General features: G+C 35.7%; 2 protein-coding genes and 2 pseudogenes across 4 annotated transcripts; 2 read left to right on the top strand and 2 right to left on the bottom strand.

Annotated features, from left to right (window-relative positions):
- Window positions 1-2,732: 2,732 nt before the first annotated feature.
- LOC147294043 (protein RDM1-like) lies at window positions 2,733-5,420 on the top strand. The gene is made up of 3 exons (XM_086230763.1): window positions 2,733-2,887; window positions 3,955-4,132; window positions 4,901-5,420. The coding sequence occupies exons 2-3, from the start codon at window positions 3,973-3,975 to the stop codon at window positions 5,278-5,280; spliced, it is 540 nt and encodes a 179-aa protein (XP_086086889.1). The 5' UTR covers window positions 2,733-2,887; window positions 3,955-3,972; the 3' UTR covers window positions 5,281-5,420.
- A 104-nt stretch (window positions 5,421-5,524) lies between these two features.
- LOC147294042 (TMV resistance protein N-like) lies at window positions 5,525-10,312 on the bottom strand. Of its 3 annotated transcripts, none has more exons than XM_086230759.1 (5): window positions 9,633-10,312; window positions 8,052-9,183; window positions 7,557-7,853; window positions 6,479-7,459; window positions 5,525-6,338 (listed from the first exon to the last, which is right to left on the bottom strand). In XM_086230759.1, the coding sequence occupies exons 1-5, from the start codon at window positions 10,130-10,132 to the stop codon at window positions 6,063-6,065; spliced, it is 3,186 nt and encodes a 1,061-aa protein (XP_086086885.1). In that variant the 5' UTR covers window positions 10,133-10,312; the 3' UTR covers window positions 5,525-6,062. The 3 variants fall into 3 exon arrangements, with proteins under 3 accessions (XP_086086885.1, XP_086086887.1, XP_086086886.1); XM_086230761.1 differs by having other exon boundaries at window positions 7,566-7,853; window positions 8,052-9,147; XM_086230760.1 differs by having other exon boundaries at window positions 8,052-9,147; window positions 9,633-10,311.
- A 3,791-nt stretch (window positions 10,313-14,103) lies between these two features.
- Window positions 14,104-15,546, top strand: LOC147294041 (protein RDM1 pseudogene; annotated as a pseudogene).
- Window positions 15,547-15,569: 23 nt separating this feature from the next.
- Window positions 15,570-24,271, bottom strand: LOC147294040 (TMV resistance protein N-like; annotated as a pseudogene).
- Between the last annotated feature and the right edge of the window lie 3,061 nt (window positions 24,272-27,332).

Here is a 27,332-nt window from a genome sequence, read left to right as displayed (position 1 = left end):
AGTTGGGTTGGATACAAATTGTAGAATATATTTAGTACAATATTAATTTCAAGAAGTTCAAAGGACTAAAAATTGACCTAAGACTCAGTAGATTGGGCTAACTAATTATTAATTGGCTGAGCTATACACATACTTTTGGCCTACAACACATATAATACTTAGTTTTTTCCACAAGATCTACCTGGGCTACAGCCCATGGTAGCCCAAGTGTGGTTCCCCACGGCAGCGTGTAGCCCAGGTAGCCCAAGTGTGGTTCCGCCCATGCACACATGTTATTGGCTGCCCCACCAATTTCACCAGTTGGCCAACCATTCCTTCCTTTCATTTCTTTCTCTCACTTTCCTTCTTTCTCTATATTCTCTTCTCTCTTCTCCCTTTACACAACACCGACTAGTTCTAACTCAAAATTAATTGACTATAGAAGGAATGGTCCAAGATCCTTATAAAGATCTATACAAGACTTATAATTTTTCAATGTGGAGCACGTATAGCCAATTGGCCTAACATAAGTGGGTAAACATGCTCTGATACCATATATGGAGGAAATTGAAACATCCAAACCAAAACCAGAGAGAGAGAGAGAGACCTTATACAAACAAGTAAATAATGCAAGTATATTTTTAAAAAATCACAAATTACACTTACACACATATAATATTAAAAAAATTATAAAACAAATCAGTTATATATTATATTAAATTGGATATAATTATTATTGTGGGAGAAATTTTTCACAAGGATTGTAGATTGACCTTGAATAAGAGAATCTAAAATCAAGGGGACATTGATATGGTGTGTTTATCAAAGGTTCTTCGATAATAAGTTTGTAAAAATGAAATCTTAAGTTAAATTCTCTAGATTAAGGGTCATGAGCCTAATGTTAGTTTCAAGTATGGAGGAGTTGGCAGTGGTCGACCCACAGTGGCTGGACTGACGTTGGGAGGCAATGGGTCAGGCGACCCCCGAACGCCGAAGCACGAAGCCTTGAACCACATTTCTCAGTCATTGATGACCCTCCGAACCTCTGGACGACGACCCTGTGAACCTCTAGCCTGTGACCTCTCGTTGCCCAATTGCCCACCAAGTTCTTGATGAAAAGCCTGAGTGGGAACGTTAGAATGGTTCAACAGTTCAAGCAGAAGCAGAGCAGCCTTTTTTTTCTTTTCAGTTTGTAGCCTAGCCAAAACGACGTTCATTTGAGCCAGGCGTGTTTGATTTTTTTTTTTTTTAAGTTTCTTGCTCAAAACGACGCCGTTTTGAGGGAATTAGAAAAAGAAAAAAAAACAAAACCTGCTTTGTATGGACCACATACCTGAGCCTCCCGGCTGCCAATTCCCAACCTTAACCAAACCCCAAAATTCCAATACAAAGTTACAAACCCCAAAACCAACACCTAACCTGGAAAGTATCCTTACTATCACATTTCGTTGTGAATTATGAATGAAAATATTATCTATCAATTTTTAATTGTTATTGTCATCCAAATTTTTTTTAGAACTTTTACACTACTCCTGGATTAGGGATCCTGCAACCCACCATATTGTGTGGGTGGTTTCATTACTAGACTCAGGGAGTTGCCAGTTGCCTGAATCCCAAAGATGGGGGTAGACTGCTCCCCTATAATGAGGCCTAAACTGCGTGATTTGACCAAAAAAGAGCAAGCTCTACAGAGAAGCCTTGCTTTGCTGGAAGCTCCATAGTCGACTGCCAATATGGTAGCATTTGGTATTTAAACCCAGACTAGGGGCAATTTTATCAAATCGAGATGGTTCCTTGCACACGGCATTATCCTATGAATGAAGTAAGCGTGTTCCCACAATTACCTAATTAGATTAATTCTAATTAATATTTAACTTTAAGTTATGAATTATTAAATAGACTAATTACAAATAAGTCAACAAAACTTTTCATAATTACATTTTAATTAATGTACTTTTTTATAATTTCATTTTAGTCACTATTGACAAAAATGAAAAAAATATGAATTACAATAAATTAATAAGCATATATTACTATTCATATTTAGATTTGTATTTGACTGCTACGTAGCAAAACAGCTTAGGATTTAACTCCTGGATTTTGGGCTCTGTCCAAAACTCAAGACCTAAACCCTAAGTCATAAGCTCTAGAATTCTAATTCTAAACCCGAAACATCATTTATATACTCTGCACTCCATTTTTATACCCTAAACTAAATTAATGGTAACGTCATAATTTTACGCTTATAAGTAATGAAAAAAAAAGATGGACAAATTAGTATTTTTCAATGCACTAAAATACATGACATCATTAAGTGGATTAGACTTAGTGACTAAAATGGACTGGGTCATTGACTAAAATGTAATTTTTTAAAATATACCATTGACTAATATGAGATAGGAAATTTGTATTGATCTATTTGCAATATTGAAACTTTTTATTAACTTTTTTATAATTTGCTATTATTAATTTGAGGTCAATTATCAAATTGAAATGACCATTTACTAGAGTTATGAATCGAGAAAAGAACAAATGGGGCCTCTCAAAATTGAGATCACATAGAAAGAATGAAATATGAGACATGCATTTTTGTCTCACCACAAAAGATGATAGAATTTTATTTCAGAAAAAAATAATACAATTTTATTATAGAAGAAAAAGAAATAAAATTCAGCCGCCAGTGGCCAGGTGGAGCCAAACGGAGACAAACTGCTACGACCGTACCCTTTTACAGCGTTTCCAGCACAAATATAGTTGTATTTCTCCCTTCTCTTTTAGTCTTTTGCACTCTCTCACTCTCCTCTTCTCTTTTACAAACTCGACCAGTGTGCTGAAATTAACTGAAGAAAGCCTCTTAGATCAGCAGGAATACATTAATTAATAATCTTTTTCTCTTTGTTGTTTAAAGGTTAGTCCCGTTGCTCTCTATTCTTCCTTCTTTACCGATCTTTTCGCTAATCGAAAACTCCTTTCTTGTTATTTTGGGCTTCTAATTTCTACAGTTTATTGTTCCCAAGAAACTGGTTCCTTGTCCTTTTCTTTGATTTTGGGTAAGACCCAGAAAAAGAAAAGAGGGGAATTCTTTTTTGCCAGTTGGATAGATATGGAGGATCAAGAATGTTTGTAGAGTAGGCGTGTGTGTGTTTTGTGTTTGTTGAAAGTTAAAGGTAACATGCAAACTAGTTAGGCAAATGGGTCATTGAAAAATCCAGTAAAATGATCTGTAGAATTGGCAAAATTGATAAAATCAAGTGGTAAAGTGGGCAAAATTGATAAAATCAAGAGATCGATTTGCGTGAGCCAAAAACTTGCTATGAAGAACTGAAAAAGTAGCAATGAATGGTTCTAGAGTGAGCCCTGGTCATGTTTTGTTTGCCTCTTGGAGACCCCATTTGTACCCTGAAGAGAATGCACCATTAGAGTACTTGTTAGTAGTTCAGCATACTTTAATTTGTGCCAGTTTATTGCATGCCTTCTGTTTGTTGTTCATGTGCCTTTATAGGCATGGTCATACTTTGGCAGGGTCATATAGTCATCTAGATTTATCTGTTTGGTCTTAGTTCATGTCCTTGAAAATGTTTAAAAATGAATAGCAGGAAAATTGTGTAGAATTTGATTGAAGTTTGGAATTAGTTGGAAATTGTTCCCCTGTGGTCAGCCGTGATCTTGAATTGAACAGAAGGCATTGCCATGCACCTAGTTTCATTGGAACATTATTGTCTTTGTATTTAGAGAATAGCGACAAAAACGATGATCAGATATTTGAAATACTACCAAAAAGCAGTAACTGTCATTTTAAAAATCTTCCCAGTAGATAATTTGTTGCACTAATGCTCTATGGTGGGTGGGTGTGTATGTTGCACAAAATGAGTAACTTATGGTTCTTTGTGAGCCTTCACTTTTTCATGTATTTTATTTCAGCTATCCTGTGTTTTAATTGCTGTGGATGCTAAATAAGTGACATATTCTCTGCAGGTTTACAGTCTATATACCATGAAGAGGGCAGCTCCATGGAATGAGCAGGTTGATGTTATATCATCAGATGACTCTTCTTCCTCAGACGTAGAGATGGAAGTCATTACTGAGAATGATAGCAAGCAGTTAACTAATAATGCCACAATGGATCAACCTGCCAAAGAAATGACATTTGAAGGTATTTGCACAGTTAAGATTTGGAGCCTTCTTTTACTGAAAATGCTGAACTAATCTATTTGAAATCGTAATATCAATTAAGGTTTATATAATGTTCCAGAGCAACTAATCTATGGCTTTCAATAAACTATTAAGAAATACGTTTTTTATTCCTTTAATCATGCTCTGAAAATGTCTTGACTTACTTCAAGCTTCATGAAACTTATGATTCTAGACACTTATTATCACCTTGTATTGTGAATGGGAACGTCATGCACTTCTATCATGTTTAGATCACATTAATGCCAATATGGCATGGAGAAATTATCAATCTATGAAAATCTCTGTTCCAAGCTGTGCAATGCTGTTTCTTCCAGTAAATGGATTTATAGTTTAGCATTTTATTACCAAAAACAGTTATTGGCTTAAGATTAATTAAAACGAGTTTTGTTTTTCCGTAGTTTGAACTCTGGTGGCTACAACATAGTTGGCCATTCTTAAACTTAATAGTATGAATTGCTATTAAGGAAGGATGAAGAAAATGTGTACTCATAGATGTTATTGTTGCAGTTGTTGAGCTTTTGTTCACTGAATGTAGTAATCTCAATATGTGAGAACCTTTTTAGAATAACAAGTGGCTAACAGATTACTGTTTATATTATTATGGGACTTCGCTGTATTCCTTTCGTGGAACCGTAGTTCCGTTAATGAGCCCATTACTGTTGCATACATTGCTAGCTTTGTGTCCTCTTTGGACTTCTAAGTCCTTTAAACATGCTTTAAACTTCAGATGCTTTGATCAAAAGGGCAGAGATGTATCAGGAGTACATGAAGCAGATACCAATCCCAACACACCGTGGCTCTGTTATTCCATTCACCTCATGGTTAGGTTTAGGCAAGTCCATTAAGCAGTTGTATGGACAACCTTTGCATTACCTCACCAATATTCTCCTAAAACAGTGGGACCAATTGAGGGTTGGCAGCGAGGACGAATACAGGCCCTTGGATACCATCATTCATCCATGTAAAGCTGAAGCCACCATCTGGCTGATTGAAGAAGTCCACCGGAGCACTTCATCACATCATCATGTAGCTAATCACTGGCTATCAGATCCGATGCACCATGCTTTTGTTGATTCCATCTTTCCTCAGTTACGAAGCAAATCATGAAAGGCCTTTAGGTTTTACTAGCCATCCTATTATGCTTGTTAATCGACATGTAAAATGTTTGTTCAATTCTTAGATTTGGCTCAACTTAAACTCTTTCTTGTAGTTCCGGATGAAATGAAAACACAGTTATGAGTTCTACACAGGCTTCAGAATGTCAATTTGTAAGAAAGAAGCCTCAACACACATACACAAGAGTCACAGACACACACCAAGAAACAAAAAAACAAACAATTGAATTAGCAGATGAAAGGATGTCCATGATAACAGATGAAGCCACTAATCATGTTATCGTCTGAACTCTGAAGTGGATGGTTGCTCCTCACTAAGCTTTTGTTTTCGCTTCCGCTTTGGCGGGTTCATCGGTTCCAAAGACGAAGAAAACCGCTGCTCCTGATGATGTTTGACTGTAACATCTTCCATTGCCATGACAGCTGAGGCTCCAAGAGGCCTTTTTTGTTGTGAATTTCGCTCTCTCATTCGCTTTGCTTTGGAGTATTCATTGGTTCTGAAGACAAGGAAAGCCACTGCTTTTCTTGCTGATGATCCAAATTGGTATCATTGACTGCCGTAACGCGGTCATTTAAGTCATCATCCTGGCAGCATATAAGGTGAACCCCCAAGCTTTTAAAGGACACATAGTCATCATCATCATCATCATCATCAGTTTTGGCAAAATGATAAAATTCAACTCGACACATATAAGGCGGCGACAAACACTTCCTATCCACCATTGGCTTCATTTCAAAATACTTCAGCCACACATGAACTGGCGTTGTCTTTCTTCATGTTTTGGACCGATGACCAAACAAATTATCACTAAAACCTACGGATTCTTCATTGATGAAGATCTGAACTGCAAATTCTATGGAGTTCTTTTGTGGAAATTCAAAAGCAGCAGAGAGAGCCAGTCGTGTATTCTCCCATTTGATAGTTTCAGGGATTTCCATAGAAATTTGCAATATTTTATCACCTTCGCATACATCCTTCCTGCAGCTGAACCAATTTGGAACCTTACTTCCGGGAATCACAACACAAAATTTACCGTCCTTAGAAGACGTCTGTAACACAGTAACAAAGAGGTTAATAAACGAATTTACTGTAAACATCCCTTACCAAATGACTCGCATTACTCATTTATGTCAGAGATATAGTTAGCAATGTGATCAATAAATGAAGTATATATAAAAAAGAAAGAGACCTGATTGAGTAAAATACTTTCCATGTTTTCCACATCCCAGCCCAGATTATCACACAATCTATGGCAAAAGGACAAGTTCAGTTCAATTCTTCGTGAGTTTCCATATTGCAATAGCTCTGTCAATATTGAAAAGCTTTCCAATGATTCACAATCACTCACGTCTACCCATGGTAGGTTTGGTGGAAGCTCTGGAATTTCACGAAGCCTCTTGCAACCATGCAAGTAGAATGACTTCAAGTTGACAAATTTTTTAATGCATACAGGAAGATTAACAAAATTGTTTCCTGATAAATCAAGTAGGGTTAAAGCTGACCAGCAATCAAGAGCCGCAAGGAAATCACTCTTTGATAAATTGCATCCGTGGACATAAAACTCCCTCAGCTTGGGAAGCCTTAATGGGCCGCTATTCGGATGTGAAATGGTTGAGTTAGTTGAAAGCACCAAAGGAAGCGATTTTGCACTCGATGAAACTTCAAACTTCACCTTATCTGGAACTGTAAGAACAAGTTTTGGGCAATTCTTGAAATGAAGCAACCGTAGAAGCTGCAACTCAAAGATGCTGCATGGCAGAGTTGTCAGGCTTTTACAATCATTTAGATATAAATTTATGAGCCCAGTGAGATATCCAACTGATGAATGCAATTCTTTTATGGCAGTGCCTTCTAGATGCATAGAATTTAAGGATTCCATCTTTCCCACAATTTCTGAGAAATTCTCAAGCTCACTGCAATTTGCGAGACTAATATATTCTAGAGATTTCAAGCTGATTCTTCTTGGAAACACCCTCAGTTTAGTGCAGTTTTCAAGACTCAACCAAACCATTTTATCAAGGAATCCAACGGAAGGATGAACCTCAACTAATCTTGTACAATAATCTAGAATCAGCTCCTTTAAGTTTGGGATCCCAGAGAGGTCGGGAATTTTCTTTAGGAACTCACAGCCTTCGAAATTCATACATGTCAGATAAGGATTTCTCCAATTCTGTGTGACAGGGAAAAAAAGCAAAAGACACAGGAAGCTTCAGAGAAATTTACAACACCACTTCAAAAGATAGCAATGGATAAATAATTTAATATACCTTGAATACCTTCCCTAGTTGAGTTATACGGCTGTCAGGCATATTGAGCACAACAAGGCTTTTTGGATGAAAACTGGGTGGCAAAGATTGTAAGGGACATCCACGCCATTCAAGCAATCTCAACTCGTTGGAGAGAAAATCAACATCTCCAGAAAGACAGCCATCAGGGTCTATTAAATATTTAAGATTTGTCATCTTTGAGAAGCTTTTAGCATTCAAGCATATCTGATCTATTCCAGACAACTGTACCATCATTCCAGACAACTGTACCATGATGCCTCTAATTTTACTTGTTCCCTATAATATAGAAAAACAATAGTATTAAAATAGATCATGAGTTCAACCTCATCCAATACACTAGCACAAAACATAGAATTAACAAAGCAAATTCTTGATAAAAGTGCAAGAGTATTAAAACTATATTTAATAAAAGAATTATATTTTCCATGTACTCATGCTTGTCGAATTGAACAACATAATTTATATTATACTTACTGTATTTCCTGTTAAAACTTGGTAAACATCTTTATAAAACCACAATCTGCTACGCTTTCCAGGCTCATAGGGCGATTCTTGGCGAACTATTTCTTTACCCATTTCTTCTATCAAGTCATGCATTAAAATCTCACCATTGCCAATTGTCACGAGAGCCTTTTCTACGAGTAGTTCAATGCCAATCACAGGGTTGAGGTCACAACCTTCTAGTATTTTTGTCACATAGTCTACATTTTGACCTCTAAAGAAACAAGCAATGTCAAGGAAAACATCTTTCACACGATTTTCCAATGCATCAAAACTTATTTTGAGAATTGCTTGTATTTGTTCGTTAGGAACTTTTTGGCAACTTTTCAATGCATCTTCCCAGTGATAAGTGCTTCTACCACATAGATGAGAACCTAAAACGATTAGAGCTAATGGAAGGCCATGAGCATAGTCTAAAGCACGTCTAGTAAGTTCCACATATTCATCTGGAGGTCCATTGCTTTTGAATGCATTCCAACTGAACAACTTACAAGCTTGAAGATGATCTAACTTCTTGACCTTGTATATTGAATGAACTTTATGAACAGTTAGCAAATGCTTATCTCTTGTGGTTATGATAACTCTGCTTCCCAATCCAAACCAATCAGACTCTCGAGCTAAACTGTTTAACTGTTCTGGTTGATCCACATCATCAAGAATTAAAAGAATCTTTTTATTGGCTAGCCTTTTCTTTAACACATTAACTCCTTCATGAACATTGGTCAGCTTCAAGTTTGTGCCTCCTAGAATTTTAGACAAAATTTTCTCCTGCAATTTGACTAGGCCTTTATGGGACGTTGAATTTTCTCTAACATTTGCCAAAAAGCAGCTACCTTCAAATTGATGTGCTATCGAATTATAAACTGCTTTAGCAACTGTTGTTTTACCCATTCCACCAGTTCCCCATATCCCTACCATACGAACATTATTTTCTCCAAGATCTAAAAGTTCATCCATATCTTGTATACAAGACTCTATTCCAACTGGATGTGTAGCCACATCCAAATATGTATGGTTTACTTGGGCTGAGATCTCCTCAATGATCTTTTGGATAAATTGATATTCATGCCTGTCAAATTTTTTTTTTTTTTGGGCAAATTCATGCCTGTCAAATTAAAGGCATACAAAACATGTAATAAATCAACATTATGCACTTAAAAATGTCCTTAAAGAAATAAAAAAAGAATCCTGGTAAATGAAAAAGAGAACTTTGTACGATCTTGTGTCACTAGCTAGGTGTTATGCTCAAATTAGATTCAATTTAAAAATAAAAAACTAAGAATGAGAAAGATAAATTATGTCAAATAAATTGATGTTAAATCTAATGCACAAAAATACATGATCATTAAGTGAATTAGGCTTAATGACTAAAGTGAGATATAATTTCAAAATTCATTGACTTTTTTATGGGAAAAAAAAAAAAAAAATTTACATTGGTCATTATGTAATATTGAAATGTTTTATTAATTTAAATATAATTTGTTAAAAAAAAAATTCATCCATAAAAAAAGAAAAAGAGAAGCATCAAATATACAAAAGAAATAAGAAATATACCCATCCAAGAAAAGCGATCCCGACAAATTCGCTGCTTCCGAAAGAGCTGCCCTCCATATGTGCACCTTCTCCACATTATCTTTGAATATGGATTCGTGTTTAGCAAGTGCTTCTCCAAAACTACCTTTTTGGTTTCGTACATGTGAAGGATCCACCTTATAAAAAATTGGCCTCACCATTTGTTGCTTTGATTGTTTACATTGAAGGATCTTAACAAGTTCATCCAAACACCACACCGACGATCCATAGTTTTCAGAGAATACAATGATAGAAATCCTTGAGTCTTCAATTGCTTTGAGAAGCGCGGTTGAGATTTCTTCTCCTCTTTTAAGCTCATCATCCATGAAGGTGTTAATGCCATTTTGACACAAAGCTCTGTACAAATGGCCAGTAAAATTATGGCGTGTATCCTCACCTCTAAAACTCAGAAACACATCGTATGTGTATGAATTGGTGAAAGAAGAAGAGGCAGAAGCTGCTTGATTGGTCAGAGAAGCCATACTGTTTGGTTGCGTGATAGATAACCAAACAGCCTGTCAAAGACTCTCTCTTGTTCTATATATCAAGCCTGGTGCTTTGCATCGTATACAGGAAGCGATTCCCTACTGCCGAAAATGTCAACGAGGATGTGAAGTCAAAGGTTAGGAAGTTTCGGTGTTTGGTGTAACGTTGTAAAGGGCTTTCCACATGATGGAGCGAGCCAACAAGTGGACCTTTACTTATAATTTCCAATATTTAACAGGTGGGTGAGATAATCAATGAGTGGACCATCACTGTTAAGCTTGGTCAGGGTGAGTTCTCAGGCTCTTCCTTTTGGGAAAATGATAAATCTGTTCCTTGTACTTTGATGTTTTTTCAATTTGGTCCCTCAGTTTCAATTCGGTCAATCAAATATGTATAATTTTAAAGTTTATCAATAAATATTAATTGCAAATTTCATCAACTTGGTTGACGGAATCTCAGTTCTTTATGCATTAAATCAGTTTTGAAAAAAATTGATTTAAAGTAAACATAATATCATTTCTTTTTAACAAATGGACATTGAATTTGTTCTTAATTGTAAATAAAGTAATTTCACAAGGGTTATATTGAAAAAATTGAAACTATAGCAACTTAAGTGACAAATTATTTAAACTAAAAGGACCAAATTGGTTATTTTCCCTTTGTTTTTTATATAGAAATTATGAAACTACCATATAGACTATTTTGAGTCGTTTTAACGTGTAATTAGATTGGTCTGGTAGTCAGTCAATGGGTTTGGAGTCTTTGGATCATGGCATAATTATAATGGCGAAGGGGAGAGATTGCATTGTTGACGTACGTTACCTGCTGAATGAATGGTGTTGGTGACTCATTGCCTAGCTTACACGATCTGAGTTGACAATGGGCTACTTCTCCTCCATAAGCTTCAGCTCTGAGCTTGGTTCCTTCGAGTGTCCTGGTTTTCTGGCTGTAGCTGCTAAGCTCTTGGTTTAGATTCTCTGTAAGGAACGTTTAGATTTCTGTCTGTTCACTTTTGTCCACATTCTCTTTGAACACGCATTCATGCATGTTTAATTAGCAAGAGCTTCACCAAAACGACCTTTATGTAAAAAATTGGCCTCACCATTTGTTGTTTTGATTTTTGACATTGAAGGATCTTAATTAACAAGTTCATCCAAACACCACATCGACGATGCATAATTTTCAGAGAATATGATAATAGAAATCCTCGACCCTTCGATTGTTTTGCGAAGCGCTGCTGATATTTCTTCCCCTCTTTTAAGGTCGTCATATATCCATGAAGGTGTTGATTCCATTTTCACGCAAAGCTTTGTACAAATGGCAGGTAAAATTATGGCGTGTATCCTCACCTCTAAAACTCAGAAACACATAGTATGTGTATGAATGGGTGGAAGAAGCTGCTTGATTGGTCATGGAAGCCATACTGTGTTTCTGCTTAAAGAGCCTCAGAGTTGGGAGTGGTAGAAGGACTCTCTATATGTGATGGATAATACTTGGGTCACCGGGTCACCTCCATATACACCTCATCTTCCAAAAATATTTGTTCCGCAGTGCAGGTTTATAATTCAAAACGTTTATTTTTTAGATAGTTTTTTTACCAAAATATGAGGTATCATACCACCCAAACTATTTTTTTTGTCAAATTTATCACATGAAGTTATTAATATATGCCAATTTGCCAACTAACATCAATTTTTCTGTTAAATCATCAAAAAATTTCTCATACTTCCCATTTTGTCAATGAATACAATTAAAAAAATAATATTATTTTAAAAACTATTTTTAAAATATAATTATAAAAAAAAGCTTAAAAACTAAAAAATAGAAAAATGAAATACCCAAGTCTTTTATTTTTCTAGTGGGTTTAATTAGAATTTTTTTTTTTCAATATTTCAAATGCTTTTATTATATGAATTGACGGAAATACCTTTAAAATAAACATAAAATTTAACTGAAGTGACGGTAGGTGATAGATTGGCCAATATGTGAAAGTTCAGGTGGTAAATTAATAAAAAAAAAGTTTAGGTGGTATTTGAACATACCCCTTATAGTTTAGGTGATATTTGAGTAAAAAAGTCTTTTTAGATCACATATTAAAAATCATTTATAAAACAAATCAACTCGATCAAAAATTATTTGATTATATAATATTTATTGAATAATAAAATAAATAGATGATTTAATTAAAATATTACTTTTTAAATACAAACTATTTATTTATTTTATTTATTGAATAATACTTATATAACCAGACATTTTTAAGGAGTGGGTGTACATGGAAGTCACCTCTCCAAGCATTTGTCTTATATGATGTTGAAAGTGAGGAACTGTGGGTGTGATATTTTTTTTGTTACTGTTACTGATGCGTTTTCACGTGATAGAACAGACAGACAGAGGTAGGCTCCACACTACCCCGTCATTAATGGGCTTGGTGGGGTAGAGTGGTAGACCTTGACTTTGAGTGTGTAGACTTTTCAGTTTTTGAATTTAAATTTATCTGATTGGTTTTGTAGTGAATGTACTAAATGGGCTTGGACCATAGCATACTGCATTGTTTACATTTGCCCGCTGAATTGGGCTTGCTGCGTGGATTGTGTTACTCATGACTCATGACTCATGAGTTTGAGACTGAGACATCAATGATGGACTTGTTTTATGAATTATTTAACAACTAGCAGTGGAGAGCTCGTTTGTCATTGCTTTTAGAATTGTCAAAAGCACTTTCAGATTAGTAAAAGTATTTTTTGATTGCGTTTGGCAAAAATGAATAAAAACGTTTTTAGCTTTTAGATTCTAAAAGCATTTTTAAGGAGTTTTTTGAGAAATATCAGACAGGTGTTTCCTCAAGAAGCACATCCAAGTGCTTTTACATGAACCACTTATAATTTTTTATAAAAATTTGTTTGAGCTTCTTAGCAGAAGCACTTCTAGTAAAAGCGCTACTAAGTAAAAATACTTCTAAAAAACAGTGTCAAACGGGCCTAGTTGAATTTCTTTATGTTTCATAGCATATATCATGTATGGATTATTATTGAATTAAAATTTAAATAGATGCAATAAACGTGTTAAGCGGGTTATTAGATCAACCCGACCTGTTTATTAAACGGGTTACATAGGTCGTGTCATGCTATCCGTTTAATAAACAGGTCGTGTTCAAGTTTAAGTACTTTTAAGACCTGTTTATTAAATGGGTTGTGTTCATGTTGAGTGATTTTTTGTAATGCTTGACCTCAACACGACACAAAAGCAACCCGACAAGACCCATTGCTACCCCTACTCATGACATGGGTTTTTCTTTTTGTAATTTGCACGATCTTAAAAAAAACTGAAAATTATAATGGGAGTGAAAAAATTGCAAATGTGACTGTTCTTTTCTTCCATTTAAACTCTATTCCCAGTAATCACCACAAGAGCAAATCCCTGACAAAAAATGGAACCTGTTATTATCTCAAAAAATAATTTCCCGATCGTATATTCTTGACACAAATTTTGCAAAGGAGTGCCAATCAGAGCACATTATGAGATTCTTAATTGGCACTCCTTGTGCCATATTGTTATATTAGGCTAGGCTTTGTGCTTTGCATCACATGTACATACAAAGCTTCCTACTGCCTACAAAGTTGAAAGTGAGGAACTTTCGGTGTGATCGTGTGATATCTCTTTACCTTTTGAATTGATATTTCAAGAGAGAAATTTTTTTTATATAATAGAGATACAACTGATTTGGTATTACAACTCAATAACATAATGACACATATACTCTTATTTTATATTTTATGAAATGTCAAGTCAGTCTCTATTTTTATTATAGGCAAGTTTTTTCTTTTTTTATTACTGATACTGAGACGTTTGCACATGATGGCACTAGGGTCCACATGACCCCCCTCATTATTTAGCTCGGTCACTTTTCAGTTGTTTTAATTTGTTTGATTAGTCTGGTAGTGAATCCACTGAATGGGCTTGGACCATGGGCCATGGCCATATTTCAGTAGGGGATGATTGTGTTACTCATGACAGTATGACACGTGTTTTTTTTTTGGGGAAACTATCAAAAGTCAAAACTGGCTGCTTTTTCTTTAGAATAGCACACTTTAGAAAGTCTTACAAGTTACAAGAAATGGTGCTTTTCGGTGCCTTTGTGCTGTGAAAGGTCTCAATTGCCCCTGTCAGGCCCAAATTAAATTTCTTGTAGTTCGGATGAGTGAAAACACAGTTTGTTATGAATTCTACACAGGATTCAGAATGCCAGTTTGTAAGAAAGAAGCGTCAACACACATACATAGAGTCACAGACACACACCAAGAAACAAAAAACAAAAAATTGAAATTACCATCCTAATCACATCACATTCGAATGCAATAGGCTTCAAATTACCAACGAATGGATGTCCATGGTCGATAAATGTTCGACAAATGGTTGACAAATGATCGACAAATGATGTTACGTACATTCACTTTAGATGATACTGCAGTCAGTTTATTATATTTATCATTCTCTACTTTTTTTTTACATTTTTCGTTAAAATTAATTTTTTGGTCGACAGAGTGTCGACATGTCAACCATGTAGTGACTACAAAGGTATTTTTGTCCGAAAAGTGACCAAAGAGTCATAAAAGATAAAGTTATGAGTAATGGGTTAAAAAAAATATAGTTGTATTATAAGAGGTTATTTAATGAAAATTTCCTTTTTCTTTCGGCCGAATTACCACCTTCATCTATTTAGTTTGATCAATGTCAATATCATCCGTATAGTTTCAATGTCATTAATTACGTCCTTTTTCGTTGTGATTTCGCTTTCGCCTTCGCTTTCGAGGATTCCTTGGTTTTGAAGACAGCGAAAGCTGCTCTTCTTGCCGAGGAACAACAAGTTCTGTAATTCCGTATTTTGCACAGTATGAAAATGCCATTCATGAAGGATGAACAAAATGTGTACTCAAATGTTATTGTTGCAATTTTTGGAACTTTTGTTCCCTGAATGTAGTAATCTCAATATGTGAGAACCTGTTTGGAAAAACGAGTGGATAACAAATTGTTGTTTATATCACTGTTGCATACATTGATAGCTTTGTGTCCTCTTATAACTTGTAAGTCCTTTTAAACAAGCTTTAAACTTCGGAAGTTTTGATCAAAAGGGCCGAGATGTACAAGGAGTACATGAAGCAGATCCCAATCCCAACACACCGTGGCTCTGTTATTCCATTCACCTCATGGTTAGGTTTAGGCAAGTCCATTAAGCAGTTGTATACTTGTATGGACAACGTTTGCATTACCTCACCAATATTCTCCTAAAACAGTGGGACCAATTGAGGGTTGGCAGCGAGGACGAATACAGGCCCTTGGATACCATCATTCATCGTGTAAAGCTGAAGCCACCATCTGGCTGATTGAAGAAGTCCATGATAACAGATGAAGCCGCTAAATCATGTTATCGTCTCAACTCTGAAGTAGATGGTTGCTCTCACTATGCTTTTGTTTTCGCTTCCGCTTCTGCTTCCGCTTTGGCGGTTCCATCGGTTCCAAAGACGAAGAAAGCGGCTGCTCCTGATGATGTTCGACTGTAACATCTTCCATTTTTATGCCAGCTGAGGCTCCAAGTGGCCTTTTTTGTTGTGAATTTCGCTTTCTCTTTCGCTTTTGCTTTGGAGTATTCATTGGTTCTGAAGACAAGGAAATCCGCTGCTTTTCTTGCTGATGATCCAAATTGGTATCATTGACTCCTGTAACGCGGTCGTTTGAATCATCATCCTGGCAGCATATTAGGTGAACCCCCAAGCTTTTAAAGGGCACATCATCATCACCATTAGTTTTGCCATATCTAACTCGACACATATAAGGCGGCGACAAACACATCCTATCCACCATTGGATTCATTTCAAAATACTTGAGCCACACATGAGCTGACGTTGTCTTTCTTTTTGTTTTGGACAGAAAACCAAAACTTTGCTGACTAAAACTTACAAATTCTCCATTGATGAAGATCTCAGCTTCAAATACTACGTAGTTACTTTGTGGAAATTCAAAAGCAGCAGAGAGAGCCAATCGTGCGTTCTCCCATTTGATAGTTTCAGGGATTTCCATAGAAATTTCCAATATATTATCACCTTCGCATACATCCTTCCTGCAGCTGAACCAATTTGGAACCTTACTTCCGGGAATCACAACATCAAATGCATTGTGCTCAGAAGACGTCTGTAACACAGTAACAAAGAGGTTAATTAATAAACGAATTTACCGTAAACATCCCTCACAAAAGGACTAACATATCTAAGTAGGTTCCATTTATGTAAGAGATAAAGTTAGCAATGTGATCAATAAATGTAGTATATAAAAAAGAGAAAGAGACCTGATTCAGTATAATACTTTCCATGTTTTCCACATCGCAGCCCAGATTGTCACACAATCTATGGCAAAAGGACAAGTCCATCTGTTCAATTCTTCGTGACTTTCCATATTTCAATAGCTCTGTCAATGTTGAAAATCTTTCCAATGATTCACAATTACTCGCGTATACCATTCTTACGGTTGGTGGAAGCTCTGGAATTTCACGAAGCCTCTTGCAATCCCACAAGTTGAGTACCTCCAAGTTGACAAATTTTGTAATGCATACAGGAAGATTAACAAAATTGTTTCTTGATAAATCAAGTACGGTTAAAGCTGACCAGCAATCAGGAGTTGCAAGGAACTCACGTAGCTTGGGAAGCCTTAGTGGGCCGCTAATCGGATGTGAAATGGTTGAGTCAGTTGAAAGCACCAAAGGAAGCGATTTTGCACTCGATGAAACTTCAAACTTCGCCTTATCTGGAACTGTAACAAGTTTTGGGCAATTCTTGAGCTCAAGCCACCATAGCAGCTGCAACTTAAAGATGCTGCATGGCAGAGTTGTAAGACTTTTACAATCATTTAGAAGTAAAACTTCGAGCCCAGTGAGATATCCAACTGATGAATGCAATTCTTTTATGGCAGTGCCTCCTAGATTCATATATCTAAAGGATTCCATCTTTCCCTGATCAACTTCTGAGAAATTCTCAAGCTCACTGCAATTTACGAGACTAATATATTCAAGAGATTTCAAGCAGATTCTTCTTGGAAACACCCTCAGTTTAGTGCAGTTCCTAAGATTCAACGAAACAAGTTTATCAAGGAATCCAACAGAAGGATGAATCTCAACTAATCTTGAACAATCATTTAGAATCAGCTCCTTTAAGTTTGGGATCCCAGAGAGGTCGGGAATTTTCTTTAGGAACTCACAGCCTATGAAGTTCATAGATGTCAGATAAGGATTTCTCAAATTCTGTGTGGCAGGGAAATAAACAAAAGACACAGGAAAGGATCAAATTATGAAGCTTCAGAGATATTTACAACACCACTTCAAAAGAATTCAAATGATAAACTCTTTAAAATAGCAATGGATGAATACTTTAAAATACCTTGAATCCCTTCCCTAGTCGAGTGATACAGCTGTCAGGCATATTGAGCACAGCAAGGCTTTTTGGTTGAAAACTGGGTGGCAAAGATTGTAAGGGACATCCACGCCATTCAAGCAATCTCAACTCGTTGGAGAGATAATCAACTTCTCCAGAAAGACAGCCATCAGGGTCTATTAAATATTTAAGATTTGTCATCTTTGAGAAGCTTTTAGCATTCAAGCATATGATCAAATCTATTTCAGGCGACTTTACCATGATGCCTATAATTTTATTGGTTCCCTACAATATATAGATCAAAGTAAATAATAATATTAGAATAGGTCATGAGTTCAACATGATCATCCGATACAGTTAAAAAATCATAGTACAAGCAAATTCTTAATTAGATAAAAGTACAAGCTAAAATATACTCAGGCTTGTTGAAATGAACAAGATAACATCGGAAATATCATACTTACTGTATTTTCTGTAAAAACATGGTAAACATCCTTGTGACACCACAATCTGCTACGATTGCCAAGCTCATAGGGAGATTCTTGGCGAACGATTTCTTTACCCATTTCTTCAATTTAAATCATGCTTAGAAATCTGACTATTTCTTTCAATAGTTACAAGGGCGTTTTCCACAAGTACTGCAATACCAATCCCCTGGTCGAGGTCATAACCTTCTACTATTTGTGACACATAGTTTGCGTCTTGACCTCTAAAGAAACATGCAATGTCAAGGAAAATTTCTTTCACTGGATCTTCCAATGCATTGAAACTTACTTCAAGAATTTCTTGTATTTGTTTGTTAGGAACTCTTTTGAAAATATTTAATGCAGCTTTCCATTGGTATGTGCTTCTACCATATAGATGAGAACCTAAAACAATTAGAGCTAGTGGAAGGCCTTGAGCATAGTCTAAAGCACGTCTAGTAAGTTCCACATATTCATCTGGAGGTCCATTGCTTTTGAATGCATTCCAACTAAACAACTCACAAGCTTGAAGATGACTTAATTCCTTGACCTTGTATATTAAATCAACTCTATGAGCAGTTAACAAGTGTTTATCTCTTGTCGTAATGATAACTCTGCTTCCCAATCCAAAACAATCTCTTGTCGTAATGATAACTGTGCCTCGTAGAATATTAGACAAAACTTTCTCTTGCAATTCGACTAGGCCTTTATGGGACATTGAATTTTCTCTAACATTTGCCAAAAAGCAGCTACCTTCAAATTGATGTGCTATTGAATTATAAATTGCTTTAGCAACTGTTGTTTTACCCATTCCACCAGCTCCCCATATCCCTACCATGCGAACACTATTTTCCCCAACATTTAAAAGTTCATCCATATCTCGTATACAAGACTCTATTCCAACTGGATGAGCGGCCACATCCAAATGTGTATGGTGTAAAACCTGGGCTGAGATCTCCTCAGTGATCTTTTCGATAAATTGATATTCAGGCCTGCCAAATCAAAGGCATACAAAATATGTAATAAATCAAGATTATGCGTTTAATAATTTACAAAAAGAAGAATCACCAAAAAAGAAAAAAGATAACTTAATTTGTATGATCTTGTTTCACTGATTATGTTAGTAACGTATCCAACTTAATTAGTATGTTATTTATTAAATTGTGTTCTTGAAAATTTTGTATATATCCATATCTCGGCATATATTTTTGTTCTTTAAGATATTATAACAAATTACTATGTTGGTCTTATATCATATTACTCTGTTGTTAAATTTTTTTTTTCTTAAAAAAAAAAAAAAGGCTAAGAAAGGAGATAACTATCATATATGCAAATAAGGGCTGGATCAAAATGACCGACAAACCAACCGGCAGTTATTGAAAAATTGAGTTGGGCGGTTGTTCGAGAGAGTCGGTGTAGGTACAAGAACCGAACCAACCATTGCGGTTCACGATGACGATTCTGTTAGTCATAGACCGTCAGTTCACCGAACCGAACCGATATATATTTTTATATTTTTAATTATTGTTTATATTTTTATTGAATGTGGGCCGTTAGATGGAGGATGCGTGATCGTTATTATGCACCCTACACCATATGATATCCGCGTTTTGGTCCAAAACGCGACCAACCCTCTCAAAACACTCTCAATCTCTCATTTCTTCACATTTGAATTCGAAGAGAGAGAGAGAGAGAGAGAGAGAGAGAGAGAGTACTGTCTCTAAGAGATAGACTAAAAACCCATCGCCACCAAGCTTTAATATTGACCTCCGACCACCGTATCGTCCACCAAAGACAACCCTCAAACACCATATTCTTTTGATCTACCTCTTATCACCATTTTCGACCACCATCTCTCGAAAGTCAAAACTGCCCAAATAATCCAAACTCGACTTAGTCTTTCATCTCACACTCTCGACTCTCGCATCCAAATATTTCAATAAATTATATCTCACACAATTGGTAAGTGCTCTTCCTCTCTATATATGGTTCTGATTCTGAAATTAGGGTTTTGAATTTAGGTTTTCAGTTTCTAATTTGGAGGAAAAGCTAAACTTAATCATTAATTACGTGTTTACAGGTTGAGGGAAGCTCACGTGGACTTCAATTGGACCTGGCCAATGATTGGAAGGTTAGGTAACTGCTCTGTTCTTGAAATTAGGTTTTTAAAATTATGGTTTTTGTTTGTCATTTGGGGCAAATTAAGCAAATATTAATTATTAATTACTTTATTTCAGGTTGTGGGAAGCTCACGGGGACTTCATTTGGACCTGGACTGCAACACTAGCAATTTGCACAAGGCACATAGTGAGGTGAGTTGAGTTGAGAGTTGTAGTTTCATAATGTGTAAACTAGAATGTGTAATTGGTTAAAAACTTAAAAGTATCAATCATACAATCAATCCCTTTCTGTTTCACAATGTGCGTGTGCTGATTGTATGATTGATACTTGATAATTGTATGATTGACGTACACTTGATACTTGATAACTATATGACTCATGACTCATGACTGTATGATTGATAATTGATAATGTGTATTATTTTTTGTTTGTAAACTATGAGTCTAGGATGGAATCTAGCGAATCAAAAATTATGAATGCCTTTAATGCACAACCTCACCTGAAACTCAAACACCCTAATTAGTACCTCCACCCCAACCTGAAAATATTGAATCTCAAACACAACTTGGGAAAGATGAACAAACAGATTTTGAACCTAGAACTAAGAAGGGTAGGTAGTCTAATGTGAGGCTATTTGTCACCAAAGTTACAAAAAAAATAAGAAAAGGGTTATGTATCCTTATGTTGTTTGTAACACTTGCAAACATGAAATGCCAACTCATCTCAAGACTAATGGGACTACTGGGATTAGGACTCATATAGAGAAAAAATGTGTGAACAATCTAGGTTACAAGGGTAATATTAGAGGCCAATCCACCATTACACAAGAGACAATGGAGGCTCCATTGGTTCTCCATACATTTAACCAAAAACGGCATGAAGAAAAGGTTGTTAGGTGGGTTATAAAGGATGAAATTCATTTTAGGGTGGTTGAGGGAGCATGGTTTAGGGATATGATCTCTAACTTGTGTCCTTAGTTTAGGATACCAAATAATAAGAAGGTAGCTGCAGGAGTTCTAGATTTGTATAATGTGGAGAAGGCTAAGATTATGAGTGTGATAAGTGATCAAAGGGTATATAAGTATCATTACGGTTGATAATGCTACTACAAATGATGAGGTTGTTGAGTACATGAGCAAGAGGCTGAAGGAGATGAAGACCTTGTTGTTTGATGGCATGTACTTGCATACAATGTGTGCTTGTCATATCCTCAATTTAATTGTTAAGGATGATTTGAAGGAGATTTTTAGATGCAATTAGGAATTGTGTGAAGTATATTCACTCTTCTCCTCAAAGATTGGACAAATTAGAGAATATGATGTCCTTTTGAAGAATGGGGCAATGTCCAATGTGCTAATGGATGTTGCAAACTAGAACACTTACAAAATGTTGGAGTGCATCCAATTACAAAGTGGTGTTTAGTAGGATGGTAGAGGAATATAAGCCATTTATGAGCTATTTCAGTGAGAAAGATACAAATGAAACAGTGAGGATGAAGACTCCAACTGATGAGGATTGGGAGAAGGCAAATACCTTTGTGCATTTCCTTAAGAAATTTTATGACAGTACCTTGCTACTTAGTGCAACCAAAACCTATACATCCCATTTGATTTTTGCCACATTAAGTGAGTAGGAAATTGATATTATGGAAAAAAAAAAAAAACAAGATTCTAGTAATTTGGTGTTGCAAAAGGTGGCAGCTTCAATGATGGCAAAGTTTAACAAGTATTAAGAGACTTTTGAGATGGTGAACAAGCCAGTATATGTCTCATATGTGTTAAACCCTAAATACAAGCTTCAACTCATTAAAACTGTATATGAGAAACTTGGGGCAGATTCCCAAAGGATCGAACATATTGTTGGTGAGATCAAAACTTGCTTGCTGAATTTGTATAATGCATACAAAGGAGCAGATAACATTGTCCCTCCAAGTTTCTCAAATTTGGTAATACCAGAAACTGGACTTTCAAGACTTGAGTTGAAGCTAAAAAGAAAAATAATGGAGGAAGAGGTAGCAAAGATAAACAATGAAGTGGATAAGTATTTAAGTGGTCTTTTTGAGAAACTAGAACACCAGGGTTTTGATGTCTTAGAATAGTAGAAGATTAATCAATCTTGGTATCCATTTCTTTCAAAGGTTGCCAAGGATCTCTTCTCAATCCTAAGTTCAACAGTGGCTAGTGTGAAAATGCATTTAGCTTGGGTAGGAGGATTGTGGATTCTTTTAAAGCTTCTTTGACTTCCAAAACAGTAGAGACATTAGTGTGTACTAGTGATTGGCTTAGAGCAGAAGAATTTAATTTCTACAATGAGCCAACTAATGAGGAAGTTGAATTCTACAAGGAATTTGAAGAACTTGAATCAAGTGATAATTTAAGCTTGCTGCCTTTATGTTTTCAACATGGTTAGTGTTTGCTGCCTTGCTTATAAACTAATAATTTTTTATTTTTTGCAGTGGTGGCTACTTCACAACTATCCACAAGTGAAGTACCTCCTTCAACAAGAGATTAAAGGCTCCTCAAAGGTCAGATTGTTGGTCAATACTGCTGCTGTTGCTGCTCACTTTGAAGGGTTCAAGGTCACTTTGAAGGCTGCTTACTTTGTTGGGAATGGTCTTATTATGTATTCTTATATAATAGGTTTAAAGTTAGGTTGTAATTGGGTTGTAAACTAATGATGTTATAATGATCTTAATTTTTCAATTTGGGTTGAAATTGTAATTAGTTTTAAAGTTAAGTAGGTAACAATGTGAATAATGCATGGTTTTAATTAGTTTTTAAGTTAAATAGTTAACAATTTGTAATTGTAATTAGGTTTAAATTCTTGGCTTATTTATACCATTGCTCCCTGTAAGATACACTTTTTTTTTCACTTTGCCCCCTGAAACTTAAATCTTTTCAGTTTGCCACCTGAACTTCACACAGTTATTGCAAAAGACCCTATGCCGTCAACTCTGTCAATTTTTCCGTTAAAATAGCTGACGTGGCACCTATATGGCATGAGTGAGACCATTTTTTAGCTATGTAAGATCCATATGGACAAAAAAATAATAAAAAATAATTTTTAAACTAAAAAATAATAAGATCCATGTCAATTTTTTATAATTTGTTTTGTCCACATGGATCTTACATAACTAGAAAATGGTATCACCCATGCCATATAAGTGCCACGTTAGCTTTTTTAACAGAAAAATTGACAGAGTTAACGGCATAGGGTCTTTTGCAATAACTGTGTGAAGTTCAGGTAGCAAACTGAGAGTATTTAAGTTTCAGGGGGCAAAGTGAAAAAAAGTGTATCTTACAGGGGGTAATGGTATGAATAAGCCTAAATTCTTATATCATGAATAATGCATGGTTGCCAATTTTTACAACCTTGCCAATGCCAATATTTTACCAATAATGAGAATTAATTGAATGCAGGCCTTAAAAATTGGACCAAAAAGTGGCCCAATATCAAAGTCGGATAAGGCTCATACCGATCCGAACCAACCGATTGTCGGTTGACCGCCTTTGACAGTAATCGGTTTGGAATTTGCCCAAACTGACTAGTGTCGGTCGGTGGACGGTTTGTGGGTATCCAACACTAATACAAATGATGCAAGCAAGCATAATAGTGATGAGAAATATACCCATTCAAGAAATGCCATCCTGACAAATTTGCTGCTTCCGAAAGAGCTGCCCTCCATATGTGCACTTTATGAACATTTTCTTTGAATATGCATTCATGTTTAGCAAGGGCTTCACCAAAACTACCTTTATGTTTTCGTACATCCGAAGGATCCACTTTGTAAAAAATTGGCCTCACCATTTGTTGTTTTGATCGATTTTTTACATTGAAGGATCTTAACAAGTTCATCCAAACACCACCTTGACAAAGCATAGTTTTCAGAGAAAATAATGATCGAAATCTTTGATTCTTCAATTGCTTTGAGAAGCTGTGCTGATATTTCTTCTCCTCTTTTAAGGTCATCATCCATAAAGGTGTTGATTCCATTTTGACACAAAGCGCTGTACAAATAGCCTGTAAAAGTGTTGCGTGTATCCTCACCTCTAAAACTCAGAAACACATCGTATGTGTATGAATTTGTGGAAGAAGAAGAAGAGGAAGAAGAAGCTGCATGATGGGGCATAGAAGCCTTGTTGTGTGTTTGCATGCTGGATATATAACTAAACAGCCTGAGAGTTGGGAGTGTACGTACTCATGTGAAGGACTCTCTCTTTTATATTAATTACACCTTGCCTTGTGCTTTGCTTCGCATGTACGAATCAGCTTCCTGCTACCTTCAATGTGAATGTGAAGTGGAAAGTGAGGAACCGCCGGTACTGTGATAATTACTGTTATTGACGCGTTTTCACATTGTGGAACAGAGTTAGGTTCCACACGACCCCCCTCATCATTAATATTGGTCAGATAGACCTTGGCCTTTAGTCTGGTAGTTGAAACTTGAAAGTGTGTAGTGAATGCACTGAATGGGCTTGGGCCATGGCATATTGCATTGTTTGCGCAATACCTAGGGCTGCCCATCGGTCGGATCGAATTGGTAAATGGCCTTACCGATTCGATTACCAAAAATTTCGGTAATCTAGTTTTGATGCCGATTTTCGAATCGATTTTTTCGGATTTCGGCATTTTTCGGATCCTTCGGATTTCGGTATATTTCGGTATTTTCGAAATACCCACACACACAGAGGACATCAAAACCCATACACAACAGAGACCAAAACCCAGATCAAAATCCACCGGCTTTCATGCCCGGGTCCCGGATCTCAGCGGCGTACCTCCCCCACGGTGGCGCTGGCTTTGGGTGGTGGCCTTGGAGGAGCCGGTGGAGTTGCTCTTGTTGCGGTCGGATCGAATCGGTAAATGGCCTTACCGATTCGATTACCAAAAATTTCGGTAATCTAGTTTTGATGCCGATTTCCGAATCGATTTTTTCGGATTTCGGCATTTTTCGGATCCTTCGGATTTCGGTATATTTCGGTATTTTCGAAATACCCACACACACAGAGGACACCAAAACCCATACACAACAGAGACCAAAACCCAGATCAAAATCCACCGGCTTTCATGCCCGGGTCCCGGATCTCAGCGGCGTACCTCCCCCACGGTGGCGCTGGCTTTGGGTGGTGGCCTTGGAGGAGCCGGTGGAGTTGCTCTTGTTGCAGCCGCCGCGCGCGGGCGAGGCCTTGGGGTTCCACACGCAGTAGGTGCCAGGCGAGAGGTTCTCGAGGTCGTCGGCCTCGGAGGAGGACGAGCACGACGATGCCGTTTCGCGCTCCCCTTCGATTATCAGCATTCTCAGCGGCAGACGACGTTGCTTCTGATTCGGTGTAGGCGTCGTGTCAGAGGAGTTGAAGAGAGGGTAGACAGCCTGATCTGGCCGTTGTAGAAAATCTCGTCGGCGGAGATGGGCGAGGTGTTTGGGTCTCAGGCTTTGGGTGGTGGCGCCCGGCGCAGAGGAGAGAAGATAGGGTGAGAGAACAGAAAAAAAGAGAGAGTGAGGGTGAGGGTGACGGCTGGGAGAGAAAAATGAGGGAAAAAGTATGAAAATGAAGCTTTTATACTCATTAAACCCTAAGTCACAAAATTACAAAACTGCCCTTCACTTCAAACGCCCATAACTCTCAATCCGTAACTCCGATGAATGTACGGTTCGAGTCTACGGACTCATGAGTTCGAGACCTATCCAACGAGTCTAAGTTCGAAAGCAAAAGCTCAATATAACAAAAAGTCAATTTTGGGTCAAACCTAATTTAAAACAAAAATTAAAATTAATCCAAAACCTTTTTATTTTCAAATAAATTCTCCAAAATTTTCGAATAACCCCAAAATAAAATATTGTAAAAATACGGAATCTCACATTTTACTGTTTTGTTTAATGGGGTTTTGATTGGGGTTTGGGCAAATTGGGATTTGGGTGATTAGGGTTTGGTTGGGCAAATTGGGGTTTGGGAAAATTAAAAAAAAACTAGTTTATATATAATTATACATACATTAATAATGATAGGTATTAAGATATTAACATAAATAATAGGGTTTAGATTGAGGTTTGGAAAAATAAAATAAAAACATTAGGATTAGGGTATTAACAATTTAAGCTTATAAGTTATAACTTTATATAACTACTAACTCTAGTTTCATGGAAAAAAAAAAAAAAAAAACTACTAACTAGTTTATAACTACTAAGACTATAATACTTTGTTATATGTTATATATGTTACATATATAATTATAGTATTATAAACTATATACTATAAATTATATAAACTATATACTATCAAATATATAAACTATAGTCTTATAGTATTATAAACTATATATTATAAATTATATAAACTATATACTATCAAATATATAAATTATAGTCTTATAGTATTATAAACTATATACTATTAAACTATAGTAACTACTAAGTACTAACTAATTTATTACTTTATATATAATTATATATATTATCAGGGCCCTTCCAATAAGGGATCCCTCATTTAGTATTAAATGAGGGATCTCTTATTAGAAGCGCCCTGATATATTATATACATAAACAATGTTAGGTATATATAACATTATAGAGCAATTAATTAATAATAATAGACTTAGTGTATAGAGTTTAGTGTTTAGAAATTAGAATTGTATGCTTAATTGGGTTTTAAGTTTTAACTTTTAATTATAGTGTATAAGATATTTAATAGAGTTTAGTGTATTTTTTTGGCCAAGTTAGTGTATTTAACTTTTAAGTTTTAAGTTTATGATATAAGGTAAAGTGTATAGACTATAAAGAATATAATATATAAGGTTAAGTGTCTAAAACTATAAGTTATAACTAAAAGTCTAAAACTATATACTAATTAGTAATTTTATTATATAGGGTATAAGTATAACTAAAATTATATATTAAAACATTATTATATAAGTAGTTTATACTTTATACTATATACTATATAAATATATAAAGTTAGTAAAGTTATAAACTATATATTTATATAAACTATATGGTATTATAAACTACATACTATATAAACTATAAACTATATATACTAACCATATTAAATTATTAATGTAATAATATTACATATAAATATATATAACCATATACTAACCATATTAAATTATTAATGTAATAATATTACATATAAATATATATATATCTAAATTTCGGTAATTGTTTCGGATTTTTCGGTATATATTTCGAT

This window comes from Dryas octopetala, chromosome 2 (genome assembly GCF_963921425.1).
Source record: "Dryas octopetala chromosome 2, drDryOcto1.1, whole genome shotgun sequence".
In the NCBI taxonomy this organism is placed as follows: Eukaryota; Viridiplantae; Streptophyta; class Magnoliopsida; order Rosales; family Rosaceae; genus Dryas; species Dryas octopetala.
The sequence above is the reverse complement of the archived record's forward strand: the minus strand, read 5'-3'. Positions and strand labels throughout refer to the sequence as shown.

What these genes read in the sequence shown, in the direction of transcription:
- LOC147294043 (XM_086230763.1), top strand. Translation starts at nt 3,973, where the DNA reads ATGAAGAGGGCAGCTCCATGGAATGAGCAGGTTGATGTTATATCATCA. An exon ending in CAAAGAAATGACATTTGAAG is followed by an intron (nt 4,133 to 4,900) that starts GTATTTGCACAG and finishes TTTAAACTTCAG; the next exon opens with ATGCTTTGATCAAAAGGGCA.
- LOC147294042 (XM_086230759.1), bottom strand. Translation starts at nt 10,132, where the DNA reads ATGGCTTCTCTGACCAATCAAGCAGCTTCTGCCTCTTCTTCTTTCACC. An exon ending in AACTAGGGAAGGTATTCAAG is followed by an intron (nt 7,460 to 7,556) that starts GTATATTAAATT and finishes CCTGTCACACAG; the next exon opens with AATTGGAGAAATCCTTATCT. An exon ending in AAAGTATTTTACTCAATCAG is followed by an intron (nt 6,339 to 6,478) that starts GTCTCTTTCTTT and finishes ACTGTGTTACAG; the next exon opens with ACGTCTTCTAAGGACGGTAA.